We start from the raw sequence: 23,851 nt of genomic DNA, 5'->3' as shown, positions 1-23,851 counted from the left end.
TGAAACGCTCCGAAGGTCTGGCGAGATGTGGAGACTTTCCAGGTTCTCTGACAGGGAGAGAGCCTTGACCACCAGGTCGTCCAGGTAAGGAAGCACAGACACGCCCCGGGAGTGGAGGATGGCGATCACTGCCGCAAAGATCTCTGAGAACACCTGAGGAGCCGTGGCCAGCTCGAAGGGCAGAGCCACAAACTGAATATGACCAGCAGGAACCGCAAAGCTTAGGAAACGCTGATGAAACAGGCAGATGGGGACATGCAGGTAAGCATCCTGAATGTCCACAGAGGACAGAAACTCGCCCGGGTCCATGAATGCAATTACGGATCTCAGATTCCATGTGGAAATGTTGCAGGTGGCTATTGAGAAGTTTGAGATCCAGGATAGGACAAACCGTGCCTTCCTTTTTGAGGACCACAAAGATTGGAGTAAAACCCTGAAAAACATTCATGAGGAGGAACTGGCACAATTACACCCTGGGACAGCAGGTTTTTGAGGGCGGACTGAAATGCCACCGCCAGGGCAGGGGACCTTGGAGGCCGGGACTGGCAGACCTGGGAAAGGAGTCTCACCCTGCGGAAGGAGACTTCTGGAACTGCCTCGAAGTTCCAGGGTCCTGCAAGTGAAAGGTGTCTGGCAGCTGACACTAGGCTGTCCTCCATGTCTGACATATGGGACATCTCCTCAGAGAGCGGGTCAGACTGTTATCAAGTTCACCAGGAGACTTGGAACGGAATGTAGGATCCCTGGAGCGGGATGAGGCGGACTGGGAGCCCCGTGGAGGAGACAGCGAGCAGCTCCTGGAAGAACGGCTGCGGGAGAGAGGCCTGCTATGGCCAGCAGGGGAGATGGATAAAGAACGGTGCCTCTGAGAGGAGGCCGAGCACTCCTGTTTCGGGCACTTGTGAGGAGAGCACCTGGATGAGTGGTGCTGGGAAGCCGCCGAAGAATCCTGGAAAGACGGCTGCAAGGAGGAACACTCCAGGGCGATAGCCACCACTTGCAACACCCATGCCAAATCGGAGATGGACTGAGAAAGGGCAAAGGCCCAACCAGGAGTGGGCTCAGGGGCCACACAATAGTGCAGGCAGAACAAGTAGGCTCAGTACAACCGGTAGGCATTTTGGTTCTGCAACAGAACAGAACAGAAATAGTAGGTGACCAAGGCAGGGGCCACCAGCCGGAGAGGGGCATTGGGACTGGGGTCAGGCATGAAAACGCTAGACAGACATAACAAGGAGTGAGTTCACCCAGGTTCCTGTGTCCAGAAACTGTGGAGAATGGCAGCAGATCCAGCAGCAGGGAGAAGTGAGATACCCCCAGAGAAGAAGGACTCAGGAGCACAAGCGGGAGGAGTCAGCTAATACCCCTAGAGTGCGCTGGCTGGAGATAGTGCCAGGAGGGGGGACTATGTGACCCCAGGAACGCATTCTAGGAGGCTTCTCTGACCCCTAGAATGAATGCTGCCGGGGATTGGACAGCGCGGAGGGGGAAGAGTTAGGAACCCCGTTGCAGCCTCCGAGCCTGCTCTAAAAGAATGGCAGTCTGGAGTGGAGCCTGACAGAAGCGCCGGCCGCCTCAAATATACATGCCCCAGTACTAGAAGCTGCGGGGAAGCGCCAGAAAGCGGGGTCGGAGCAGAGAAACAAGAACCCGACGGCCCCGCTTGAAGGTACAAGCAGCTGTGGCTCTGGAGCGAGGGCGCCCGACCGCTGCAGCTGCACAGACTAATAGCCACCGATGCTGAGGAGAAGCCGCAGCTGAACGCTGAAATGAAAGTAAAAAGGTGCGTCTGGAACCCCATTTCGGAACACACCTAACACACTACCCCAGCACCCCAATCACCAAACCCAATCAAGATTCTTCATCCTGTGCCCGGTGCTGCAAGCTAAATAAAGGAATGGTGGATGATGGGAGTGATACTTGCCCTAAGGCGGAAATACTCACCTAAGGTGTCTTCAACCAGTATGGTGCCACGCTGCATCATGCCAGGCCGCAAGAGGCAGGGCGAGCAGGGGCCAGAGGGGGAATTCATACACTGCTGCTTCAAGCAGCTTCATACACTGCTGGCACAAAACTCAGTACTGCTTTGATCAGCTGACAGACATGCTCTGTTTGTGGGGCAGGGGTGGTTTTATGTGTCTGCCCTGCACACAGACCACCTCTGTCAGATTAATAAAGCTGCTAAAGCGACAAGTATCAGTGCACATGCTGTGAAAAAGAATTATGCTGTGTCCCCTCATTATGCCCAGGGCAAACGCTGCCCACCTATGCCCCTGGAGTATACAGTATGTATCCACAGTCCCCTATTATCTTCATTAAGAACTAAAGAGTGTCGTCTGAAAGTTTGGGTGGTTGGTGCATGTTGGGATTTTCTGAATGGAATGGCACAGACTTTGTAGAGTTTATAGTCTATGTTGCAAAGGGGGACCTTTCTACAGTCATTTCAGACTACACAGTTTGCTAGTAGTTATGGAAACACATAAGTCTACATAGGTGCTCTAGGCACAAACAGTACACATTTTTACTTGTAAAGCTTTCATTGTAGATGCACTGGCACAATAACAAAAAATGGATGTAAATGTGGGCATTCTTTTCCTTATATCTGCTATGTAAATACTAAGCAGGACAAGCTGTTGGGACAGACAATACAGCCAAGATGGTTTCCTTTACTGGCTTGTCATATAACCCTGTATTAGTCCTTGTATGCGAGACAATATGATTTCATTAGTGCTGTTACAGTTTTCGGGGCCATAAGGAGGATCAATGGTTAATACACCAGCAACACATAATGTCCTCATAGATTCCCCCTGTTCACTGACTGGAATGTTGTTCTTCTGCAGCCAGCTTTTCAGATTGAGCTTTTTGGCGTCCAGGTCCTGCTTATTGTAGGTTCTACTGCTTTCCTGAAGGTTGAACATATTTATAAGTTTCTGTTTGGTGGCCTCATCTGCTTCTTTCAGTATTTCCACTTTCTGCACTGCATGCCCCATCACTATGCGGACAGACGTCTTATCTTCCAAGTTAACAAGGACAACACTAGAAGAGAGAATACCCAATGAAATACATATTTATCAAACAGAGAAAGGAAAAAAGTCAGTGTGTGTCAGTCCCAATGCAATCTGAATAGTGGAGGTGCTCTTATCCCAGAACTCAAAGGAATCAATAAATGTATTTATGAATAAATGTAAATAAAAGGCCCGAGTACAGGCCAGAGGAAGCGCTGTGTGCGTGAAACTTGTTGCCACCCCTGTGTACACCCCCCCCCGCCTCACCTGTCCACCGCTGCTCCCTGTGTGTCTGTCCGTTTGGATATGTATCTACGTTTGTGTTGAATAAAGCCTGGATTTTATGTCCAACAGTAGGCTCACAATATGTGCAATATCTTTCTTTACTGACTCACAGCAGAAAGATTTCCAAAAGAAAAAACTTTAAGGTGAAACCAAACATTACAGGTAACAGCAGTAGTCAATCATATCTGAGGCCAGGTGATAGTTTTATGTGAAACGCCTCCCTCTTTCTTTGCTCCTCTCACAGAGATACGTATTGTTCATTACTCTCTCGTAGTATATATAAGTCATTGTATTGTGTTTATAATATACATTATTTTGTCCCCTTTTCTTAAATATATTGCCCCTTCATTCTTATATATCCTATACCAGCATACCTTCGTGCATACAAACAGTTTTCTTGTCACTTATCCTCTGTTCATATCCCCCCTTTCTTCCCCCTTCCCTCTCACAGTAACTATCATTTACCTACTTTATACATTTTTTCCGTCCCTCAGTAGATCATCTGTATATGTTCCCTGACTCTGCCGTCATCTCAAATATCGCAAGACTTTACTCAATCTCTAGTTACCTCACGGCTGCAGCGCTAATCTCAGTACCGCTCTGACAGCCGCCCACACGCTACACTCGCTATAACCTGAGTCACTGCTCCTTTCATGACAGGACCCTAATTATATATACAGAGGAAAGTTTTTTCTATTTTTAAATCTAATTACTCATATATATCCCCATATTTATATAATATAATATATATTATATATTTATATATAACCTCAGTCTCGAGTGAAATAGTCATCATCATTATCTTTCTATGTTTCTACTGTAATATCCACAATGTCTGCTGAAAATACTCAAACCAAAATGACAAGGGATGAAATTTCCCCTGCCACCAGTGATGGTGACACTATTGGCCAGAATATGATAAAGAATTTGGTGGACCAGTCTATGTCCAAATCAGTACATCTGGCTTTAAAATCAGCCATGTCTTCTATTTGTGACACCATCTCAGAATCTGTGGCAATGGCTATATCCCGTCGGGGAACCCACACCCTCTAATTCAATCGAACTCTGTCTTTTGTAGCTTGGCTGATCACGGTGTCTGAAGACTTATGAACATAAAACAAACTCTCTCTGTAACAGTTTCTCTTAACTTCATATTTCATACTGCAAACCCCATCTCCCTGTTACTTCCGCTACTCTAGCAAGATAAGTTAGACAGGCTATGTCTGTCTGGAATCGATATTTCCAAATTTGGTGCCCACTCAACTCATGGAGCGATGTCCACCAAAACTATTCAAGCAGGGGGCTCACTTTCTGATCTTCTTAAAGCTGCCAATTGGTCATCTGAATCCACTTTTTAAAGCTTTTATTTCCCAGATTCTCATGTCTCTGTCTATCCTGCGATTTATAAGTTATGATATTTTGTATATTACGGTATATAAGCTTTGAACTTGCACATATTGTGAGCCTCCTGTCGAACATAAAATTAAAGATTTTCCTCGTTTTAATGACGGAAAATACAGATTTTATTAACGACAGGAGGCGAGCAATATCCCTCCCTATATGTTTCAGCCTATTAGATGCTATTGTCTACACCCCAGTTGGTTGACTGTTGATATCTCTTCTTACAAATTCCAAGCAGACTTCCTGTCTACAGACTAAGAGTTTCACCTGGACCTACATCATCTACATTCCAATAGTTCATTTCTTGACTTGATCACATTGGACTATGAATTTTATTCTACAGGTTCTACTTCTTCAGTTCATCGCATCTCAGAAAGAGGGAGGAGTTTCACATAACAGACTATCACCTGGCCTGAGATATGATTGGCTCCTGCTGTTACCTGTAATGTTTGGTTTCACCTTAAAGTTTTTTCTTGCGGTAGTCTTTCATTAACTAATTCGCTGCTGTGAGTCAGTATAGAAACATTTTGCTCGCCTCCTTTCGTTAATAAAATCTATATTTTCCGTCATTAAAACTAGGAATTTATCATTGGGCCTTGTGTGTAATTTGTTTTCTCCACACTTTTTTTTTCCTGCATTGAATTGAAGAAAAATGTATTAAAAGTTTGCACGGTGTGTTAAATTTTGCACAAGTTCATTAAAAAAGTTTTTGAGATGAAAAATGTGTAAGAAAGCCTTTTTATTGAGCTCTGCTTTGGGTGGTGTAGATTTGCCTTGTATATTTGCAAAATTCGTACCTCAAACTTCTGATCACTACAGGAACAACCAAAGAAAACAGACTATCAAGTCAGTTTAGCAAAAATCACTTAAGATGTTTAAAATTTGCAACATTTTCTGCACAAAACATGCAAAATATATAAACCAAAATAAAGACAAATTTATTTCCCCTATATGTACAGGTACAGAGTGCATAGAAAAATTGAAATATATTAGGGGAATCCAATTAGGGATTGTTATAGGCCTGCTTGAAAAATTGTGTTTTACGGATTAAAACTACTTCTACTCAAACTTATAGTTCTGGAGTAAGTCACAAGATCCCTATTGGCTGATTATGTCAGTGAAGCTTTTCATACAGAATCTGTTTTAAACTTTCTCGGACCATTTAGGGAGTACAGGCTAGGTTCACACTAAGGAATTTCCAGACTGAAAAATTCTGTTCGGAGATTCAAGGTGCAGCTGGCGACAACTAAATCAGTCGGCATAAAGGACCACGAGGACATTGCTGTCTCCATAGACGGCAATGTATTCCGCTAAATGTATGATTGTGGAATGGAATTCACAGCATCTGAACTACCAAGCGTAATTTCTAAGTGAAATAGAAATTCCATAATGTGAACCCAGCCTAACACTCCAAATTGATTTGTTAGGGAGATGTATGGATGCCCTTAGTTCCCATATAGTGTCCCATATAGACTTTGAAGGACTGAAGTATGAACTGGAGTGTGGGGGACCACAGCTAAACATGATTTAGTTTTCCTTTATGTACCAGTATACTAAACATAGCACCTATTTAAAGGACTTATGTTACACTGCACAAAAAATAAATAAAGGGAACACTAAGATAACATCCTAGATCTGAATGAATGAACTAAATCGTATGAAATACCTTCGTCTTTACATAGTTGAATGTGCTGACAAAAAAAAAAAATCAAACAAAAAGTATCAAAATGTATCAACCCATGGAGGTCTGGATATGGAGTGACACTCAAAATCAAAGTGGAAAACCACACTACAGGCTGATCCAACTTTGATGTAATGTCCTTAAAACAAGTCAAAATGAGGCTCAGTCGTGTTTGTGGCCTCCACGTGCCCGTATGACCTCTCTTCAATGACTGGGCATGCTCCTGATGAGGTGGTGGATGGTCTCCTGAGGGATGTACTCCCAGACCTGGACTAAAGCATCCGCCAACTCCCGGACAGTCTCATGATGTGCCAGATGTTCTCAATCGGATTCAGGTCTGGGGAATGGGCGGGCCAGTCCATAGCATCAATGCCTTCCTCTTGCAGGAACTGCTGACACACTCCAGCCACATGAGATCTAGCATTGTCTTACATTAGGAGGAACCCAGGCCAACCGCACCAGCATATGGTCTCACAAGGGGTCGGAGGATCTTATCTTGGTACCTAATGGCAGGCTACCTCTGGCAAGCACATGGAGGGCTGTACGGCCCCCCCAAAGAAGTGCCACCCCACACCATTACTGACCCACCGCCAAACCGGTCGTGCTGGAGGATGTTGCAGGCAGCAGAACATTCTCCACGGCATCTCCAGTGTGAACCTGCTTTCATCTGTGAAGAGCACAAGGCGCCAGTGGCGAATTTGCCAATATTGGTGTTCTCTGGCAAATGCCAAACGTCCTGCATGGTATTTGGCTGTAAGCACAACCCCCACCTGTGGACGTTGGGCCCTCATACCACCCTCATGAAGTCTGTCTCTGACTGTTTGAGTGGACACATGCATATTTTTGGCCTGCTGGAGGTCATTTTGCAGGGCTCCTTCTTGCACAAAGGTGGAGGTAGCGGTCCTGCTGCTGTGTATTTTACCCTTCTACAGGTTCCTCCATGTCTCCTGGTAGCGCCTCCATGCTCTGGACACTACGCTGACAAACACAGTAAACCTTCTTGCCACAGCTCGCATTGATGTGCCATCCTGGATGAGCTGCACTACCTGAGCCACATGTGTGGGTTGTAGACTCCGTCTCATGCTACCACTAGAGTGAAAGCACCACCAGCATTAAAAAGTGACCAAAACATCAGCCAGGAAGCGTAGGAACTGCAAAGTGGTCTGCGGTCACTACCTGCAGAACCACTCCTTTATTGGGGTTGTCTTGCCAATTGCCTATAATTTCCACCTGTTGTCTGTTCCATTTGCACAACAGCATGTGAAATTGATTGTCAATCAGTGTTGCTTCCTGAGTGGACAGTGTGATTTCACAGAAGTGGGATTGACTTGGAGTCACATTGTGTTTAAGTGTTCCCTTTATTTTTTTGAGCAGTGTATATTGGCACAGTACCAGGACAACATAGACATCTATGAAAGACATCTTAAAAGAGATTTATCTTGAAGACATATCTTCAGGATATATTTTATATGTCATTTCTAAATGTCCAAGTCATTTTTCTACCTTTTTCTCAGAACCATTTAGTGAATGCTACACTGTGAATTTAGGTGCCCATATAGCCTGCAGTCATGAAGACAACTGTGTTGTTGCAGACTTTATCCTCCTCAGTAGAGTTGCTAATGTGACCTTCCTGTACAAAAGAACAGGAATTTACATACCAAAACATGATCAGCTCTGCACTACAGGTGTCAAGTAAAAAGGAAAAGCGAGTGCCCCACAACAAGTGCCCACGCCCTTCTATTACTTAAAGCGCAACTGTCATGGAAATTATACCCCCCAGACTAATAACATGATAGTATAGATCAATGGTCTTCAAACTGTGGCCCTCCAGATGTTGCAAAACTACAATTCCCAGCATGCCCGGACAGCCTTTGGCTGTCCGGGCATGCTGGGAGCTGTAGTTTTGCAACATCTGGAGGGCCACAGTTTGAAGACCGCTGGTATAGATGATGATACGTGTAATGCAGCTGTACTTTTGGCTGCTGTTTATCAGTCTTTATCAGCAGGAAAATTGTTTTATCGTGCGGTCAGCAACAGACGCATAGGCGTGGCTGGGGATCGTAATGCCCCACCTCCGCCACGCCTATCCCCTGTAAGTGAGCGCTAGACCACTGTGTGATTGACACACAGGTCCCCACCCCCCGATGTCCATGATGTGTGGGCTGGCGTGACTCCACTGAGCCTATACATATAATGTATACCTTTATGATATATGATATACAGTGCCCGTACTCCTCTTCTTTCTTCTCATGGTGCCGGAGACGCGCTGCTTCTGCTTTCACTATAGGCAGAGAGCTCGCTCCCGTTGTCTGCCGCCAGCTCAGTGCGCCTGCGCAGTGCTAGAGGCAGCTCACTGCCTGTAGTGAAAGCAGAAGCAGCGCATCTTCCGGCACCATGAGAAGAAAGAAGAGGAGTACGGGCACTGTATTTCATATAACATAAAGGTGCACATTATATGTATAGGCTCAGTGGAGTCACGCCGGCCCGCACATCATGGACATCGGGGGGTGGGGACCTATGTGTCAATCACACAGTGGTCTAGCGCTCACTTACAGGGGATAGGCATGGCGGAGGTGGGGCATTACGATCCCCAGCCACGTCTATCCGACTGTTGCTGACCGCACGATAAAACTATTTTCCTGCTGATAAAGTGTGATAAACAGCAGCCAAAAGTACAGCTGCATTACACGTATCATCATCTATACTATCATGTTATTAGTCTGGGGGGGGTATAATTTCCTTAACAGTTGCGCTTTAAAACAGGGTACAGGGACCTGCATTATTTAAGTCTCCAGTAGACACACTAGATTTTTCATGGCCAATAACTGCTTTATATACTTGTTGATCTTTGGCCATCACCAGCTATTCACTTGACATTTACCTTGCAGACACTGGATCGATTGTGGCCACCCATCCTTGGTATTTGTTCTTCTCGTCGGCAGTAACTGTGACCTCCTTGTTCACATAAGCTTCCCACTCTGGTGGGCTTCTGTCAGTCCAGTTGGCGATGGGTTTCTCTTCTCCTATAAATTAAATTAGTGAACACAACTATGGTTATTATTATTCATACCAATAAATTATAGAGCCAAACTTAATGTGCATTAAGCCCCTTTCAGGGCTTTTCATTATCCTACTAGTTTTAGTAAACCAGTTAAATATCCGCTTTTTTTGCACATGCCCTTACCATCTCATTATTACCCATCTTGTTTGGTATTTTTTATGATTTTGTTTATGCTATGAAATTATGTATAATTATATATTAAATTTATACAAATATATATACATATATAAATTGTGTCATTTATTTGTATATTTACTTACATGTAGTAGTACATAGTTTCTGTAGGTCTACTATGTAAAACACAAAACTGAGTGGACACTTTTTGTTGTGGTTCTAAAATAAATAAATACTATAATAATATATATATATATATATATATCAATCACTATTTTTCACCATTGTGATTTTAACATTGATATAATTAAAAGGTATTTTTTAGAGGTTCCCTTCTTGGTCTATCAGTTTGTGTAATTATTGGGAGACCTAACATTTAGATATCTATCTATCAGTGCAGATATAATATAATATAATATAATATATAATATAATATATAATATAATATATAATATAATATATAATATAATATATAATATAATATATAATATAATATATAATATAATATATAATATAATATATAATATAATATATAATATAATATATAATATAATATATAATATAATATATAATATAATATATAATATAATATATAATATAATATATAATATAATATATAATATAATATATAATATAATATAATATAATATAATATATAATATAATATAATATATAATATAATATAATATATAATATAATATAATATAATATATAATATAATATAATATATAATATAATATATAATATATAATATAATATATAATATATAATATAATATATAATATAATATATAATATAATATATAATATAATATATAATATAATATATAATATAATATAATATATAATATAATATAATATAATATATAATATAATATAATATATAATATAATATAATATAATATATAATATAATATAATATATAATATAATATATAATATAATATATAATATATAATATAATATATAATATAATATATAATATATAATATAATATATAATATAATATAATATATAATATATAATATATAATATATAATATAATATAATATAATATAATATAATATAATATAATATATAATATAATATATAATATATAATATATAATATATAATATATAATATATAATATATAATATATAATATATAATATATAATATTATAATATAATATAATATAATATAATATAATATAATATAATATAATATAATATAATATAATATATAATATAATATATAATATAATATATAATATAATATAATATAATATAATATAATATAATATAATATAATATAATATAATATAATATAATATAATATAATATAATATAATATAATATAATATAATATAATATAATATAATATAATATAATATAATATAATATAATATAATATAATATAATATAATATAATATAATATAATATAATATAATATAATATAATATAATATAATATAATATAATATAATATAATATAATATAATATAATATAATATAATATAATATAATATAATATAATATAATATAATATAATATAATATAATATAATATAATATAATATAATATAATATAATATAATATAATATAATATAATATAATATAATATAATATAATATAATATAATATAATATAATATAATATAATATAATATAATATAATATAATATAATATAATATAATATAATATAATATAATATAATATAATATAATATAATATAATATAATATAATATAATATAATATAATATAATATAATATAATATAATATAATATAATATAATATAATATAATATAATATAATATAATATAATATAATATAATATAATATAATATAATATAATATAATATAATATAATATAATATAATATAATATAATATAATATAATATAATATAATATAATATAATATAATATAATATAATATAATATAATATAATATAATATAATATAATATAATATAATATAATATAATATAATATAATATAATATAATATAATATAATATAATATAATATAATATAATATAATATAATATAATATAATATAATATAATATAATATAATATAATATAATATAATATAATATAATATAATATAATATAATATAATATAATATAATATAATATAATATAATATAATATAATATAATATAATATAATATAATATAATATAATATAATATAATATAATATAATATAATATAATATAATATAATATAATATAATATAATATAATATAATATAATATAATATAATATAATATAATATAATATAATATAATATAATATAATATAATATAATATAATATAATATAATATAATATAATATAATATAATATAATATAATATAATATAATATAATATAATATAATATAATATAATATAATATAATATAATATAATATAATATAATATAATATAATATAATATAATATAATATAATATAATATAATATAATATAATATAATATAATATAATATAATATAATATAATATAATATAATATAATATAATATAATATAATATAATATAATATAATATAATATAATATAATATAATATAATATAATATAATATAATATAATATAATATAATATAATATAATATAATATAATATAATATAATATAATATAATATAATATAATATAATATAATATAATATAATATAATATAATATAATATAATATAATATAATATAATATAATATAATATAATATAATATAATATAATATAATATAATATAATATAATATAATATAATATAATATAATATAATATAATATAATATAATATAATATAATATAATATAATATAATATAATATAATATATATAATATAATATAATATAATATAATATAATATAATATAATATAATATAATATAATATAATATAATATAATATAATATAATATAATATAATATAATATAATATAATATAATATAATATAATATAATATAATATAATATAATATAATATAATATAATATAATATAATATAATATAATATAATATAATATAATATAATATAATATAATATAATATAATATAATATAATATAATATAATATAATATAATATAATATAATATAATATAATATAATATAATATAATATAATATAATATAATATAATATAATATAATATAATATAATATAATATAATATAATATAATATAATATAATATAATATAATATAATATAATATAATATAATATAATATAATATAATATAATATAATATAATATAATATAATATAATATAATATAATATAATATAATATAATATAATATAATATAATATAATATAATATAATATAATATAATATAATATAATATAATATAATATAATATAATATAATATAATATAATATAATATAATATAATATAATATAATATAATATAATATAATATAATATAATATAATATAATATAATATAATATAATATAATATAATATAATATAATATAATATAATATAATATAATATAATATAATATAATATAATATAATATAATATAATATAATATAATATAATATAATATAATATAATATAATATAATATAATATAATATAATATAATATAATATAATATAATATAATATAATATAATATAATATAATATAATATAATATAATATAATATAATATAATATAATATAATATAATATAATATAATATAATATAATATAATATAATATAATATAATATAATATAATATAATATAATATAATATAATATAATATAATATAATATAATATAATATAATATAATATAATATAATATAATATAATATAATATAATATAATATAATATAATATAATATAATATAATATAATATAATATAATATAATATAATATAATATAATATAATATAATATAATATAATATAATATAATATAATATAATATAATATAATATAATATAATATATATATATATATATATATATATATATATATATATATATATATACACATATATACACACACACACACACACACACACACACACAATTGTATCCTGTTCGGGCTATACTCGTTGTGCCCCAGCAGGAAGGATTTTGTTTAGATCTTCTATTAGGGCCGGTTCACACTACGTTTGTAGTGTACAGGTGCCGTATACGGTTGGGAGGAGCGAAAACCGGCCTCTCCCGTACCCCAGCCGGATCCGGACGGAACTCCATTCATTTCAGTGAGCCGACCAGCGTCAAACGCGGACTCCGGTCAGCTCATTTTTGCCCCGTATGAGTTTGACTCCGGTTAGCTCATTGAAATGAATGGGGTTCTGGCCGGATCCGGCTGGGGTACGGGAGCGGACGGTTTTTGCTACTTCCAACCGGATCCGGCACCCGTACACTACAAACGTAGTGTGAACCCAGCCTTACACATGATAGGTTTCTAATAAAGTGCATGGAAGTACAAATATGGAAATGTTCTCTAGGTTCAGGCATGGCGTATGTGTTGACATCTGGGCTTCCTTTGCAGATTAAAACAAAATGTAAGGTAGGATCTCGCAACTGGATTGTTGTTTCAGATCTAATACAACTAATGCTCTGTTTGAATCTGCATTGGAGGTTCTTTTTCATATTTTACCAAATCTGATAGGAAAAAACTGCAGTGTAGTGCGATTTTTGTCAAGCACCCCAAAACCCAATGTACCTGATTAACCCCCTTAAGGACGCAGTCCATTTGGGCCTTAACCCCTTAAATGGGCACAGTCACCAACTTTATTTTTTGATATGTTGTAGTACTTATGTACTACAACATATCTCTAATATACTTTTATTATTATTTTTTTTTCATTAAAAAGGTTTAATTTACATTTAAAAACCGGCCACTGAAAAAGGACTGATTTTGGAGTGGCAATCAGTCCTTTTTCAGTTAGGCTGCACTCGCTCCCTGCCTGTCAATCAGACAGGCGGGAGCGAGCGCATTGGCTCCCCGGCCACTGGCTGGGAGGCCACTCCTCCCGCACATCGCCACCGCCGCCTCTGTCCCTGCACGCCCGCTGCCGGACTCTGCAGTAACTGCAAGTGTAATGAGGGAACGGGGTATGCGGGGCGGGGGGGGGGGGGGAGGAGGAGACGGGCTAGTGCCGTAGCGGGGGGGGGGGGGGGGGGGGGGAAACGGGCTAGCAAAAAAAAAATAGGATGGTGGGAGCGACCCTTTAAGGACCTTTTAAAAATCATAACCCTTTCAATTTTCCACCTAAAAATCCATATTATGCTTATTTTTCACATCGCCAATTCTACTTTGCAGTGACATTAGTCATTTTACCCAAAAATGCACGGCGAAACGGAAAAAAAAAAATCATTGTGCGACAAAATCGAAGAAAAAACGCCATTTTGTAACTTTTGGGGGCTTCCGTTTCTACGCAGTGCATATTTCGGTAAAAATTATGCCTTATTATTCTGTAGGTCCATACGGTTAAAATGATACCCTACTTATATAGGTTTGATTTTGTCGCACTTCTGGAAAAAATCATAACTACATGCAGGAAAATTTATACGTTTAAAAATGTCATCTTCTGACCCCTATAACTTTTTTATTTTTCCACGTACAGGGCGGTATGAGGACTCATTTTTTGCGCCGTGATCTGAAGTTTTTATCGGTATGATTTTTGTTTTGATCGGACTTTTTTATCACTTTTTATTCATTTTTTAATGGTATAAAAAGTGACCAAAATACGCTTTTTTGGACTTTAGAATTTTTTTGCGCGTACGCCATTGACCGTGCGGTTTAATTAATGATATATTTTTATAGTTCGGACATTTACGCACGCGGCGATACCACATATGTTTATTTTTATTTATTTTTTACACTTATTTTTTTTATGGGAAAAGGGGGGTGATTCAAACTTTTATTAGGGAAGGGGTTAAATGACCTTTATTAACACTTTTTTTTTTTGTAGTGCTACAGGTCCCATAGGGACCTATAACACTGCACACACTGATCTTTTACACAGATCACAGGCGTGTATTAACACGCCTGTGATCAGTGTTATCGGCGCTTGACTGCTCCTGCCTGGATCTCAGGCACGGAGCAGTCATTCGCCGATCGGACACCGAGGAGGCAGGTAAGGGCCCTAACGGTGTCCGGTCAGCTGTTCGGGACGCCGCGATTTCACCGCGGCGGTCCCGAACAGCCCGACTGAGCAGCCGGGTCACTTTCACTTTCGCTTTAGAAACGGCGGTCATCTTTGACCGCCGCTTCTAAAGGGTTAATACCGCACATCGCCATGATCGGCGATGTGTGGTATTAGCCGCGGGTCCCGGCCGTTGATGAGCGCCGGGACCGACGCGATATGATGCGGGATCGCGGCGTGATCCCGCTTCATATCGCGGGAGCCGGCGCAGGACGTAAATATACATCCTGCGTCGTTAAGGGGTTAAAGGGGTATTCCAGGCGAAAACTTTTTTTTATATATCAACTGGCTCCGGAAAGTTAAACAGATTTGTAAATTACTTCTATTAAAAAATCTTAATCCTTCCAATAGTTATTAGCTTCTGAAGTTGAGTTGCTGTTTTCTGATGACTCACGTCCGGGGAGCTGTCCACCTCCTATGGGGATATTCTCCCATCATGCACAGCTCCCGTGATGTGACATCATCATTGAGCAGTTAGACAGAAAACTTCAGAAGCTAATAACTATTGGAAGGATTAAGATTTTTTAATAGAAGTACCGTATTTATCGACGTTTAACACGCACTTTTTAGGCTAAAATTTTTAGCCTAAAGTCTATGTGCGTGTTATACACCGATACACCCCCAGGAAAGGCAGGGGGAGAGAGGCCGTCGCTGCCCGCTTCTCTCCCCCTGCCTTTCCTGGGGTCTAGAGCGCTGCTGCCGGCCCTTCTCTCCCCCTGGCTATCAACGCCGCTGTCCCCCTGACTATCGGTGCCGGCACCCCATTGCCGGTGCCTATAGCCAGGGGGAGAGAAGGGGCAGCGGCACCCATTGCTGGCGCCGCTGCCCCGTTACTTCCCCCCATCCCCGGTGGCATAATTACCTGGGTCGGGTATGACGTCAGTGCGCCGCGCCGTGCATAGCAACGATGCAGGGGATGCGCTCCGGAGGCCTGCAGCAGCGCGGACCCGACCCAGGTAATTATGCCACCGGGGATGGTGGGAGGCAATGGGGCAGCGGCGCCGGCAATGGGTGCCGCTGCCCCTCCTCTCCCCCTGGCTATCGGCGCCGCTTCTCTCCCCCTGGCTATCGGTGCCGACACCGATAGTCAGGGGGACAGAACGGGCAGCGGCGCCGATAGCCAGGGGGGAAAGAAGGGCCGGCAGCAGGGCTCTAGACCGCACCGCACACACGCACCCTCATTTTACCATGGATATTTGGGTAAAAAACTTTTTTTACCCAAATATCCTTGGTAAAATGAGGGTGCGTGTTATAGGCCGGTGCGTGGTATACCCCGATAAATACGGTAATTTACAAATCTGTTTAACTTTCCGGAGCCAGTTGATATATAAAATAAAGTTTTTGCCTGGAATACCCCTTTAAGGACGCAGAATTTTTTTTTTTTTTTACGTTTTCATTTTTTCCTCCTCGCCTTCAAAAAATCATAACTCTTTTATATTGTCATCCACAGACTAGTATGAGGGCTTGTTTTTTGCGCGACCAGTTGTCCGTTGTAATGCCATCACTCACTTTACCATAAAATGTATGGTGCAACCAAAAAAACTACTATTTTTGTGGGGAAATTAAAAAGAAAACCGCAATTTTGCTAATTTTGGAAGGTTTTGCGCCGTACGATTTATGGTAAAAGTGACATGTGTTCTTTTGTTCTTTGGGTCAATACGATTAAAATGATAGCTGTGATAACATACTTTTCTATTACTGTTGCGCTTAAAAAAAAAAAAAAATCTAACTTTTTAACCAAATTAGTACGTTTAAGATCCCCATTTTGAAGACCTATAACTTTTTAATTTTTCCGTATAAGCGGCAGTATGAGGGCTCATTTTTTGCGCCGTGATCTGTACTTTTTATTGATACCATATTTGCTTATATAAAACTTTGAATAAATTTTTTATTAAAATTTTTTGGAATAAAATGTTATAAAAAAGTAGCTATTTTGGACTTTTTTTTGACGTTCACGCCGTTCACCGTACGGTATCATTAACATTTTATTTTAATAGTTCAGATATTTACACATTTGGCGATACCAAATATGTATATAAAATATTTTTAACACTTTTTGGGGTTGAAATAGGGAAAATGGGACAATTTACGTTTTTATTGGGGGAGGGGGTTTTTCAAATTTTTTTTACTTTATTTTTTTACTGAACAGGATTAGCAATCACTCAATTGCTAATCCTGTTCAGTGCTATGTATAGGACATAGCACTGATCAGGGTTATCGGTCATCTTCTGCTCTGGTCTGTGGGAAGGCAGATCAGAGCAGAAGACTCCCGGAAGACAGCGGAGGCAGGTGAGGGGACCTCCGGCTGCCATGCAGGATGATCGGATCGCCGCGGCAGCGCTGCGGGCGATCCGATCATCCACTTATGTGACCGCGATGCTGCAGATGCTGTGATCGATATTGATCACGGCATCTGAGGGGTTAATGGCGGACATCCGCGGGATCGCGGGTGTCTGCCATTACCGGCGTGTCCCTGGCTGCGATCAACAGCCAGGACCTGCCGCGCATGATCCGGGCATCGCTCCGATGCCCGCGGTTATGCTTAGGACGTAAATGTACGTCCTGGTGCGTTATGTACCGCATCACCAGGACGTACATTTACGTCCTATGTCGTTATGGGGTTAAAAGACAATGGGGTCTGACAGGTTCCATTGGTGTCCAGTCTGACTGAACGGTCAATACTTAACCCCTTAAAAGGGAATGTCTCACCATTTTATTTTTTTAATAAATAAAATTAGTCTATTAAGATAAAGCATTTCATTTATGTAATTCGTTTTAGGACAATATAGTTTTAGGGTACATTCACACATACAGGATTCTGTGCAGATTTGATCTAGTTTACATTGAAATCTTCAGCAGAAAATCCTGTGCATCAAATCCTGCTCATCAAATCTGTGTACGTGTGTACGGGGGGCTGCCATTACTGTAGCCTCTTTGTGGTGTGTCACTTCACAACACCTACACAATTGCTTTATGGCAGACGCAGGGCATAAGAAAGTTAAGACAGAGTGGGGGACATTTCCTAATCTAGTGTATTCTGGGTATGCTTATAGACCAGCGTATGTGGTAGTCTCCTGTCTATTGTGCTCCTAATTTATCAAAGGTCTCACAGCCCTTGATAAATTCTGTGCTCAGACTTCAGGATCTACAGCTTAAACTGCATTTAGACCTGCTCCAACATGGTCTGACATTTCAGCGTATTTTGGGCAGATGCGACTTGTCGCACAAAAGTCGCACTTGATAAATTCAGCACCAATGCATTTTCCAATGCATTTCCATCTAAAATAGACTTACATGCATCATGTTCTAAAAATCCTCTACAGAAAAAGTTGCAGAAAAGTCGCACATATTTAGACTGCGACTTTCTGTGCGACAAATTTAGACAGGAAAAAACTGTCTAAATCCTTTGATAAATCTCCCCGAGTGTCTCATAGAAAAGCATGGGCTGCTTAATGCACATGTGCATAGCACAGGCTAGGTGAAATGAAAGGGGGAGCCAGCACCATTTTCTTGAAGTCCCTGAGGAGCAGTGACCTATCAAGAGACACCTAGTCTGTTCTTGACCATTCTTCAGACACCAACAAAATGGTGATGGTGGAATTGAAAAAAAAAACTATAAAACCCCCTAACCCCTCTCCTTTTGCACATAGACAGAGGAGGAAGGTAGACGGGGAGGTCTAATTTGCAGCAAGTTAATTTTCATGTTTTTTTTATAATTTCCCAAAATATAAAAAAAAATGAAAACATTTTTTAAACTAAAAATATAAATAAAATTATAATCACATTTGATGACATATTCCCTTTAACCCCTTAACAACCGAGGTCATTTTGGCCTTAAGGACCAAAGCATTTTTTGCACATCTGACCACTGTCACTTTAAGCATTAATAACTCTGGGATACTTTTACTTATGAATTTGATTCAGAGATTGTTTTTTGTGACATATTCTACTTTATCACAATCATAGTGGTAAATTGTCGTCAATACTTGCATCATTTCTTGGTGAAAAATTCCTAAATTTCATGAAAAGTTTGAACATTTTGCATTTTTCGAACTTTGAAGCTTTCTGCTTGTGAGGAAAATAGATATACCAAATAAATTGTTGATTCACATATACAATATGTCTACTTTATATTTGCATCATAAAGTTGACATGTTTTTAATTTTGGAAGACACCAGAGGGCTTCAAAGTTCAGCAGCAATTTTCCAATTTTTCACAACATTTTCAAAATCAGAATTTTTCAGTGACCAGAAGGGGTCTTCATTTTGGAAATACCCCATAAATAACCCCATTATAAAAACTGCACCCTTCAAAGGATACAAAATGACATTCAGAATGTTTGTTAACCATTTAGGTGTTTCAAAAGTTTGGCAGCAAAGTGAAGGAGAAAATTAAAAATTTCTATTTTTTACACTAACGTTCTTGTAGACCCAGTTTTTGAATTTTTACAAGGGGTAAAAGGAGAAAATGCGACCCCCCCCCCCAAAACGTGTAACCCAATTTCTCTCGAGTAAGGAAATACCTCATATGTGAGCGTAAAGTGCTCTGTGGGTGGCTCAGAAGCGAAGGAGCGACAATGGGATTTTGGAGAGTGAATTTTGCTGAAATGGTTTTTAGGGGGCATGTTGCATTTAGGAAGCCCCTATGGTTCCGTAACAGCAAAAAAAAAAACACACACATGGCATACTAATTTGAAAACTACACCCCTCAAGGCACGTAACAAGGGGTCCAATGAGCCTTAACACCCCACAGGCGTTTGACGACTTTTTGATAAATTCGGATGTGTAAATGACATTTTCTTTTCTTTCACTAAAATGCAGTTTTTTCCCCAAATTTCAATTTTTACAAGAGGTAATAGGAGAAAATGCCCCCCCAAAATTTGCAACCCCATTTCTTCTGAGTATGGAACTACCCCATGTGTGGATGTACAGTGTTCTGAATGCGCACTGCAATGCTTTAAAGAGAAGGAGTCACATTTGGCTTTTTGAAAGCAAATTTTGCTGAAATGGTTTTTGGGGGGCATGTCGCATTTAGGAAGCCCCTATGGTTCCATAACAGCAAAAAATCCCCCACATGGCACACCATTTTGGAAACTACACCCCTCAAGGCATGTAACAAGGGATTCAGTGAGCTTTAACACTTCACAGGTGTTTGACGACTTTTCGTTAAATTCAGATGTGTAAATGAAAAATGGGAGTTGTAGTTTTCAAACTCATAGAAGCAGAGAAGATCACTTTATAGCGATCTTCACTGCTGCCTCTGCGTCCTTCACTTTCCTTCAACCGCTGCCTCCTCCACCTGCCTGCCGCCAATCCACGCTGTCATCGCCGGACCTGCGGTATGTCCCCACTGCAGCTCTTATCTTCCTCTTTTCTGCCCGGACTTCTAGGGGTGGACAGAGCGGGGGAAATTAACTTTAACCCCCCCAGTCAGCTGAGACACTGATTGGCCCACAGGGACCAATCACAGTGATCGCTGACCAGTACCATCCACAGATGGTCCTAGGGGGGCTTGCAGAAGTTGTCTCCCGCTGGTAACAGCGGGACTTCTGCCTGTTAACCCGTGCAATGCCAAGCATCGCCGGGTTAACTGAATTACCTATATAAACATCATGATGCGCGAACTACCAGCAGAACATGACGTTTGTATAAGTCATTTTGTATAACATAACTTACCGCACAGTGCTGTACATTCACGGCACAGCTGTGACGCAAGCGCAGGAGCTGCACTCGCTTCATTCCCAGCGGGTCCCGGCGGCTGTCAGCAGCGGCGAACCCGCCATTCAAGGCAGCCATTAGCGATCGCGCTGATGTCTGCTATTAACCCCTCAGGTGCCGTGATCACTACAGATCACGCCATCTGTTGCAGTGCGGCACTTATAATGGCTGACCTGATCGCTCACAGCACTGCCGCTGGGATCAGATCAGCCAAGATGGCGGATGGAGGTCCCCTCACTTGCCTCTGTCCGTCTCCCAGGTCTTCTGCACTGATCTGCCTTCCAGCAGACCAGAGAAGAAGATCGCCGATAATACTAATCAGCGCTATGCCCTATGCATAGCACTGAACAGTATTAGCAATCTAATGAATGCTATAAATAGTCCCCTATGGAGACTAAAAAAGTGTAAAATAAATGTAAAAAAAAAAAAAAGTTAAAAAAGCCCCTCCCCCAATAAAGTTTTAATTAATATAATTAATACAAAATGTAATAATTAATTAATACAAAAATTAATAATTTCAATGATATTTAAACTATAAATAATAAACATATTTGGTATTGTTGTGTGCGTAAATGTCCGAACTATAAAAATGTAATGTTAAAGATCCCCTACGGGGAACGGCCTAAACGTTAGAAGAAGAAAAAATTCAGCTTTTTTGTCACATCAAACTGCAAAATTTTTTCATAAAAAGCAATCAAAAAGTTACATATATGCAAACATGGTAGCAAAACAAACTACAGATCATGGCGCAAAAAATGAGCCCTCACACATCCCTGAATACAGAAAAAGAAGAAAGTTAGAGTTGGTCAAAATAGGGCAATTATATACTGATTTTGTTAAAAAAAAAGTTTGAGATTTTTTAAGAGCAGTACAATAATAGAAATGTATGTAAGCATGGTTATCATTTTAATCGTATTGTCATTTTTACCGTAAAGTGTACAGCGCGAAAACGAAACCCCCCAAATTAGCAAAATTAGGATTTTCATTTAAATTTCCTTACACAAAAAATTATTTTTGGGGTTTACCATACATTTTAGGGTAAAATTAGTGATGTCATTACAAAGTACAACTGGTCACGGAAAAGATGTGTCTTAGCGCCGGAGTACCTCTTTAAGGGGTACTCCGCCGCTAGACATCTTATCACCTATCCAAAGGATAGGGGATAAGATGTCAGATCGCCACGGTCCCGCTGCTGGGGACCCCCGGGATCCCCGTTGCGGCACTGCGCTGTCATTACTGCACAGAGCGAGTTCACTCTGTGCGTAATGACGGGCGATACAGGGGACGGAGCAGTGTGACGTCATGGCTCCGCCCCTCGTGAGATCACGGCCCGTCCCCTTAATACAAGTCTATGGCAGGGGCATGACGACCTCCACGCCCCCTCCCATAGACTCGTATTGAGGGGGGCGGAGCCGTGACATAACGATGCTCTGGCCCCTGTACTGCCCGTCATTACGTGCAGAGCGAACTCGCTCTGTGCAGTAATGACAGCGGGGTGCCGCAGCGGCAATCCCCGGGATCCCCAGCAGTGGGACTGCGGGGATCTGACATCTTATCCCCTATCCTTTGGATAGGGGATAAGATGTCTAGGGGCAGAGTACCCCTTTAAGGGGTTAAAGTTTTTTTTTCTTTTGATCCATGGTAAAGCGAAGCAGAATTGGTGCTTTTTTTTGGTGCAGAAATTCAAAGTCCTATTGAATTCATAGGATTTTACTCGCAGATTCTGGTGGAAAAATTTACATATCCATTCTTTCGGTGGAATTATGATCCACTTTGGAAATCTCCACACGGAAATGGCTGTGTGTCAATAGATATGTGGAAATCCTATCAATCCTGATCTGACTCTGGCTCAGAAGACTAAATGGAAAAACGGTCACAAAAAAAAAAAAAAAAAAAACACACATGTATTTTTCCAATTATGAAAACTCTGGGCCTAATTGACAGTGACGCAGTAAAACGTTAGACAAGACAATCTAAAAATGTACCAGATGTCTACAGCAACCTGCTGGGGACAGTGAGCCCCATCCCTAGCCACTACAGTGCAGTGCTGGGACATCTCTGACAGATTATGCATGGAAAATTATGCTACAGAACATCCCTTCTTTTAACTGAGCAGCAGAATTTGTGTGTGTAGAATTATACACAGACACACAAATATTTTTTTTCCTTGCAGGACCCTTAGTAATGGTGGTCCAACCCAATGTTTTTTCAGTAATTCCAGTAGGATAGATACACTGTGTGAATACTGCACGTCTTACCCTGTGTAACTACACCAGTGTCCATTGCAGCGTGTGATCAATGGTTACAATCTGAAAGAATGTAAAAGTGACATAAATCAATATAATATCCTCAGAACATGGAAACAGAAAGCTAACAGCCCAACAAAACACCTCCTGTACCTAGAACAAGAACTTGAAAAAGGAAATGCCTTTGGGGTAGGAAAGAAAACCGCTGCAGATTTTGATGC

At 37.4% G+C, this 23,851-nt stretch overlaps 1 protein-coding gene across 6 annotated transcripts in view; it reads right to left on the bottom strand.

The window, feature by feature from the left end:
* Positions 1–2,387: 2,387 nt before the first annotated feature.
* Positions 2,388–23,851, bottom strand: part of GEMIN6 (gem nuclear organelle associated protein 6) — a 29,513-nt gene continuing 8,049 nt past the window's right edge. For all 6 annotated transcript variants that reach the window (XM_056567456.1, XM_056567451.1, XM_056567453.1 and 3 more), the window contains exons 2-4: positions 23,643–23,693; positions 9,254–9,395; positions 2,388–3,036 (exon numbers count right to left, since the gene is read on the bottom strand). In XM_056567456.1, the coding sequence (XP_056423431.1) occupies positions 2,667–3,036; positions 9,254–9,395; positions 23,643–23,667 (537 nt within the window). In that variant the 5' untranslated portion in view covers positions 23,668–23,693 and the 3' untranslated portion in view covers positions 2,388–2,666. The remainder of the gene's footprint in view (positions 3,037–9,253; positions 9,396–23,642; positions 23,694–23,851) is intronic.

The sequence above is a fragment of the Hyla sarda genome, chromosome 3 (genome assembly GCF_029499605.1).
Source record: "Hyla sarda isolate aHylSar1 chromosome 3, aHylSar1.hap1, whole genome shotgun sequence".
NCBI lineage: Eukaryota > Metazoa > Chordata > Amphibia > Anura > Hylidae > Hyla > Hyla sarda.
This window is presented reverse-complemented; position numbering and strand designations above follow the sequence as displayed.